The 6,981-nt window shown below is 36.9% G+C and overlaps 1 protein-coding gene across 1 annotated transcript; it reads right to left on the reverse strand.

The window, feature by feature from the left end:
- Positions 1 to 2,882: 2,882 nt before the first annotated feature.
- LOC147412128 (pentatricopeptide repeat-containing protein At1g51965, mitochondrial-like) lies at positions 2,883 to 6,552 on the reverse strand. The gene is given in 3 exon segments (XM_086458968.1): positions 2,883 to 3,844; positions 3,846 to 4,211; positions 5,717 to 6,552. Coding segments are annotated over 3 exon segments (1,950 nt in total). The 5' UTR covers positions 6,461 to 6,552; the 3' UTR covers positions 2,883 to 3,004.
- Positions 6,553 to 6,981: the final 429 nt, after the last annotated feature.

A 6,981-nucleotide genomic window follows, 5' to 3' on the forward strand; every position in this document is an offset into this window, starting at 1 on the left:
TTACCCATACCTTTTGAGATATTTACAAAATGGTCAAAAGAAAAAAAATTTCACATCACTTTTACCTAACATCTATTTTTTTCACTATCAACAAAATCATGGCACATGACATTACATACATGGACTTAACCAAATGGCCTAGTTCAAGAGGCCAATGACAATTCAATCTCTTACCCTCAATAAAATTGAAAATTAAAAGAAATTTCATGTAAAATCCATGTCATTTTTTTAACTATTTTTAGGATTGAACCATCTTATCCCTAAAAACGTCCAAAAACTCTACAAAAAGGGGTTCCTCCTTTGATTGAGGACATTGATTTTTTTTGCTTCAAAGCTTTCTACGTATATTCAATTCTACCTAAATCCATTCTTTCCCTTCCCCCTCTCTCTCTCTCTTCCTTCCTCTCAAATCCCATTGAAAACTTAAGAAAAAGAAGAAGTAGGAGAAGAAGAAAAGCAAAATAAGAACAAACATCCAAGGTAGGTTAGGATAGATTTTCTTTTAAGGGTATGTTTGATTGCATGGAAAGTCACTTTCCATGGATTTTGAAATCCATGAAAAATTAGTTGTGGAAAATAGGTAGGATTGGAAAATCAAATTCTATTGTTTGATTTCACTTGGATAAAATTATGAAAAAATATGAGAAAAAAGAAGAAGAGGAGAAGGAGGAAGAAGATGAGAGGAGGGGGAGAGGAAAAAGAAGATGAAGAGGAAGAGGGAGAGGGGAGGATGTGGCGATGAAGGTGACGGCGACGACGACGACGGTGGCGATGACGGCGACGGTGGCGACGGCGACGGAGGTAAGTGAGGAAGATGAGGGGAGAACGTGGTGGTGGTGGTGGTGGTGGCGGAGGAGGTGAGGGATGGCGAAGAAGGAGAAGAAGAAAAAGAATAAGAGAGAGAAAGAAGGTGGTCGGAGACAGAGTCGACGGCGACGGCGACGGCGATGGCGATGGTGACGACGGTGATGATGACGACGATGAGGTTAGTGTAATGGTGGTGGTGGTTGTGGTAGTGGTGGTGGTAGGGAAGAATTGAGGATGAGAAATATGAGTGGATTTCATTTTCCCACCCATATGGGTGGGAAAGTGAAATCCATGATTTAGTGGACTTTTTGAATGGGGTGGAAAATGAATTTCCATTTCCATGTGCAATCAAACACTTGAAAAATGTCATTGTCCATGGAAATTGATTTTCCACCCTATTTTCCATGTGCAATCAAACATACCCTAAGTTCATTGCATTCTTCATATCCCTCTTCTACCTCCTTTGCTATATTTATTTATTCTTTTTATAATATAAAAAAAACCTTAAGATGCAATGATCCCTCTCTCACCATCAGTAGGACAAGCCTAAACCTTGCCTATGAAATATATAAGTACAAGGTGATTTGATCAAAAAGGCAAGGATTGAAGTCCTATAATCCAATGAAAAGAAGTCAAGTCTTAGATGCCCATTATCAGTTGGGGGATTGTATCATTCTTGTTGTCTTAACCACCATGTTCATCATTATCATTCTCTTGCTCACTTGTTCACATTGCACACACTCACTATTCATATGGCCATGATGATAAGAATGACTTCAAATACCCAAAAAAAAAACCCCACTCATCCATTCGTCCACGTGCGGGTTGTGAATTTGTAAGCATTACCAGTGTAGACAGAATCACACCCAAATACGTCTTTCTTAATATTATTATTATCTATGGTTTACTACAGGTTAGGTAGTACCTTGTGTTTTTTCCTTCAAATGCTAGGTATGCTTTTACCCTTTATTTCATTTTATTTTTCTGTGATTTTACTCGAAGAGATTTAACAAGTAGACATTTGACATACCAACATCAAACATTCATCTGAGTTTGGAAGATGTTCATGGAGATTCCCAAGAGAAACTAATCTCTAGGAAAAAAAACTATTTTCCCTCCCATCTTAGTCCATCTTTTGATGCAAAAAGTTGCTTAAGGTTAGAAAAGTCCTATGGTTGAACGTGAAAAATAAAAAAAACAAAATTGAAAACGGAGACTTTTTGGTTGATTTAACATATGATCCAAGGTGTAGACTTTTTCTTTGGCTGGTCATTCTAGTAAACTCAACCACGTTCTGGTTTGCACAAAAATCTTAATGATTTTGAAGAAAACTATCTTAAATGAAAACCACATCCATACGATAATATACATATTTTGTTTTTCATAATTTGTATATTTATTAAGCCTTTCTATACTATATGATTGAATTGTGTGCTACCCTAAAAGAAACTATAGGTTATGAGATCCCTTTCAACAATACTTCACCATTCATATTCAACCTCTCTCTCTAAATGGTAGGTACCACTTCAAAAGGAAATATTAGGGGGAGTCATAATTCATACACCATTTGTTGGGAGGGAGTGGCATCGGAAATTCAGATATCATCTACCCATATTTATTGAAACAACTTTAGTGTCTACAAAGCTAAATCTAGCCAAACACTTGAGAGTCGACTTGAGTGAATTAAAAATATATTAAATTTTCATTAAATTTTTCAGATTAAAATTTTCTTTTTAAAAGTATTGTTTATTTTGGACTATGGTATTACCACTCCATTAATATATTATGATATTGACACATCATTATAATATGAATACGTTGGCTTGCTTCAAAGTATTATTTTTAGCTCTGGGATCAAGTCACCTCGAAATTAAATCGAGTAAATTTAACTTGGTCGAACTTCGAGCAAATGACTAACTTTTATAATGACGCAAAGAACTAGTTCTTCTTGCTTTATTTTGATGCATTTATAACATGATTAAGTGTTTTATAAGGTGGGGACCTACCAATAAAAAGAAAGATCGAAAAACGAAAGAAGGAATGGGTGATCTCCAACTTCTTGTTCCCATAAAATATCAGTTTTTTAACAAATCTAACTTTAAAGTTAAGAATTATATTTAGTTTTTTCTTAAAAAAATAAAATAGTAAATAAATCATTCCTCTCTATTGAGTTCATTTGCAAGTTGACTCGTCTTCGTCACTTTAAAGGGCTAACCACCCAACCTGTAATGGGATTCTGTCTGCGTACTTTTACAGTTTGATGGGATCCACTTTGCAAACGCTCAAGGATAGCATATGTAATAGAATCTGGACATAATCCTTGCTGCTTCAACGTGGCGTACAGCTCCAATGCTTCAGATGTTTTCCCACACTTCTCCAGGCAATCAAGTAAAATATTGTACGTTACAATGTTAGGGAAACACCCTTTTGCAAGCATCTCATCAAACAAACTACAAGCCATCTCTACCTTATTCGTCTTACCAAAGCACTCGATTAGTGTGCTATATGTTATGACATCAGGACTCAACCCCATCTCTTGCATCTCCTTGAACCGCATGTGGGCTTCATCAAGGTCACCGTGCTTCCCGAGACAATTAATTAAAGAATTGTAGGTAATAACATCTGGTTTACAATTGTTGTTCTCCATTTCTTCAAAGAGTTTGAACGCCTCATAAACTTTGCCAACTCTACCAAAACTGGAGATGAGAATGTTGTTAGTGAATGTGTCTGGAAAAGGGCCATCCCGCTTCATCTGCTCATAAAGATCATGAATATGGGGTATCTGCTTTAGCTTGCCAAGGGCAGAGAGTACCATGTTATGCATGATAGTATCAGTTCCTATTCCTTTTTCATGAATCTTATTCAGCAGGTCCAGTGCCTCAGCTGCTTTGCCTGCACTGCATAAACTCTCCAACATGGACATGTAAGCATCCTTATCTCCTCGGTCGTGGAAGTTCCACATATTACAGAATAGCCTATGGGCCTCACTTGCATGGCCCATTTTGCTCAGTGACTTCACTAGAAATGCATAAAATTGACTTATTCATGTATTTCTTGGATATTTTCACAACCTCATCTAATTTGCCGAGCTGTCCTTCCGCAGCCAAAACATCCAAAATCACGCTGTATGTAAATTCATTTGGTCGATAATCACTCTCAACCATTTTAGAGAAGAGAAAGATCATTTTATCCACCATCCGGTTCCTAGCAAGTGCCTCGATGATAGTGTTGTAAGCGATCATGTTGGGAGCACAACCATTGGTTATCATTTCTTGAAAGAGAGCCAAGGATTCATCCAGTTTATTAATCTTTCCGGTCATTCTAATCATAATTGTGTAAGTATATTCATCAGGCTCGCAATGCTTCTGCTTCATGTCTGCAAAAACCTTGTAAGCCTGCTCAACCTGCCAAACTTCTTCAAATCAGTTGACATTATAAATTACATATAGACCCAGTAATCAAAGCACATCAACTAAGGAAAACTGATAAGTTGGTTTTAACCAATCAACAAGTTTCAACAACAAATCATAGTGTAACCAAATATATTCACTCAAGACCATATTATTTATACATAAAGAAAGCTTATTTGATTAGCTTTCCAAATAGACCAAATATGCAATTTCAGAATGATTTGAGCCAATGGTTTGATTAGTTTTCCAAATACGCAACGTCCCAATGATTTGAGCCAGATTTAGCAAACCATTGACAGAGTAGAAGTTTACAACAGTAATATGTTTGGTGTAAACACGTGGTTTTCAAGCATTTTTTAATTTTCCTAGTAGATTCTAGTTTCTAGAAGTTTGATCCTTCATTTGTTATTGGTCGTGGTTTCCATTTCCTAACTACCACAATTTAATTGTAAGTGGATGATATTTGAAAAGTAACTTGTAAAAATTAAAGAAAAAAAAGGGTCAAATTTCTAGAACTAGAGTTCTTATTTTTTTAGGAAAATTGGTTTGTTTGTTTGTTTTTTCTATTTTTTTATGGGAAAGCTGGACTTGAACCCACAACCTCAAAGTTGCTTTGCAATCGGTCAAACGGACTGAGCTATGGGTCTAAGCCCCTTGGAAACTTGGTTTTGTATGCATCAAATAAGATTCAGAAACTTGGTTTCCGTCGAATCCTACTAGCTTCGGTGGACATATTGATTCCAAAAACAACTCAACTTGTAGAGATATCCATGTCAATCTCAAAATAATCAAGTACTCCAATAGGAATGAGAACCCATTATAAACAATAAAAACTAATAAACACTAATGCTAGGGTGACATTGGATTTACTGCGAGTATCGTATTTCTGACATGGAGGTCAGCACATACCAGTAAAAAGCATCTAAGGTTATCTGCGCACCTCATGTCAGACATCAGAAATGTGAAATTTGATAATAGTAGTAAATCCCAATGTCACCCAAGTACAACTCTAAACATAAAATATAATAAGAGTCGTTCTGGGGTGACAGGATTTACTGTGATTCTCACAATTCTATCGTAGAGATGCGTTCATAACCGTAGATGGTTGTTACTCATTTCGCGAGGAAACACATCTATGATTATATGCACGTCTCACGTTAGACTTGTGAGAATATCGCAATAAATACCGTGTCATTCCAGCATTTTCCATATAATAATGATGATCCACAACTAAGGATAATGCTGAAATGACAAAAAGAATTTATTCCGATTCTCACAAGTCTGACGTGGGATGTGCACATAACCATAGATGTGTTTCCTCGTGATACAAGTAAAAACTATCTACAGTTATGTATGCATGTCCACGTCAGAATTGTGAGAATCACAGTAAATCCTGTGTCACCCCAGCACGACTCACTAATTCACAACTAATTCCTGAAAAAAAAATATACACAGGAAACAAAATTAAAAATAAATAAATAAATAAATAAAAATCCAACCTTTTCATCTTTGGCAAGCGCATCCAACAGCATATTATACGAGAAAATGTCCAATTTATAACCACGCCTCCTCATCTCCACATAAACCTTGAACGCCTTTGGCAACTCATTTGACCTCAAATACGCCTGAAGAAGACACTTATAAGTATAACAATTGAACTTCAAATCCCACTTTTTCACCAAACGCAAACAACTCTCCAACTCCCCAACCCCTTCACCACCACTACCGAAAATCCCAATCAAGATATTAACAGTTGAGATGCTACCCTTCACTCCAGATCGCTCCATCTCATCGACAATCCGACGAACCAATTCAAGCGAATCAGGAGTTGAAGATTTTGATAAGATGGTGATAATTCGATTGTAAGTAAAGCAATCATGGCGGAAACCAGGGACCGAGGAGGTGCAGAATTCGAGTGCTTTACGTGGAGTTCGTATGGATTTGAGAATTTCGCTAGCTTCAGAAGGGGTTAGAGTTAGGTTTAAGGTTTGAAAAAAATCGAAGAGCCCGAGAAAAGGGTCATTTGAGGTGAAAGGAGATTGGTGGATTTTGATGATTTTGCAGATTAGGTCTCGACGAGGGAGAGCGTAGCCTTTGATATCTCTGAGGATGTTTGGGGTCTCGACTTCTACATTGATGACTCGGTCGTTTGCAGACTCACCCACGACTCGGCTACTGTATTTGGTGGAGAATCGGCGTTTGGAGATGTTGAAGAGTTGCAGGAGTTGATGATGATGCCGCATTACTCTCGTCTGCAAGACTGCAACATATACAAAAACTTTTATTTCTTATTGCTTTCCTCCTCAAAACCAATCATCTTCAACCCCTCTCTTCTTCAAAACCAAACCTACCATCTTTAAACTTCGATAGACTAATATAGGATAATTTTTTTAGAGAAAATCTGAGTCCGAGTTTGATGCCAACTATTACACTCAAGAAGAAGAAGATGATCTTCATTCATATATTCCAAACAATACAGAAGCCAGCTATTTATATAGCCACTATTACAATGAAGTAGTTATAACAGAAAGCATAATGAGAAAGCTATCTAACTAACTAACAGTTACAACAGATTAACAACTAAGCATTATTACAATATTTACACCCTAATACTCCCCTTCAAGGTGGCTTGTAAATGTCCTTTACAGCCATCTTGGACAACAAAGAAAAAAGTTGAGTAGATGGGAGAGGTTTAGTAAACATGTCAGCCAATTGGTATTGAGATCTAATGGGTAGCAATTTGAGAACTCCCGAAGCAACTCTT

Source organism: Akebia trifoliata, chromosome 1 (genome assembly GCF_017979445.1).
Source record: "Akebia trifoliata isolate Shusen 1 chromosome 1, ASM1797944v1, whole genome shotgun sequence".
NCBI classification, from domain to species: domain Eukaryota; kingdom Viridiplantae; phylum Streptophyta; class Magnoliopsida; order Ranunculales; family Lardizabalaceae; genus Akebia; species Akebia trifoliata.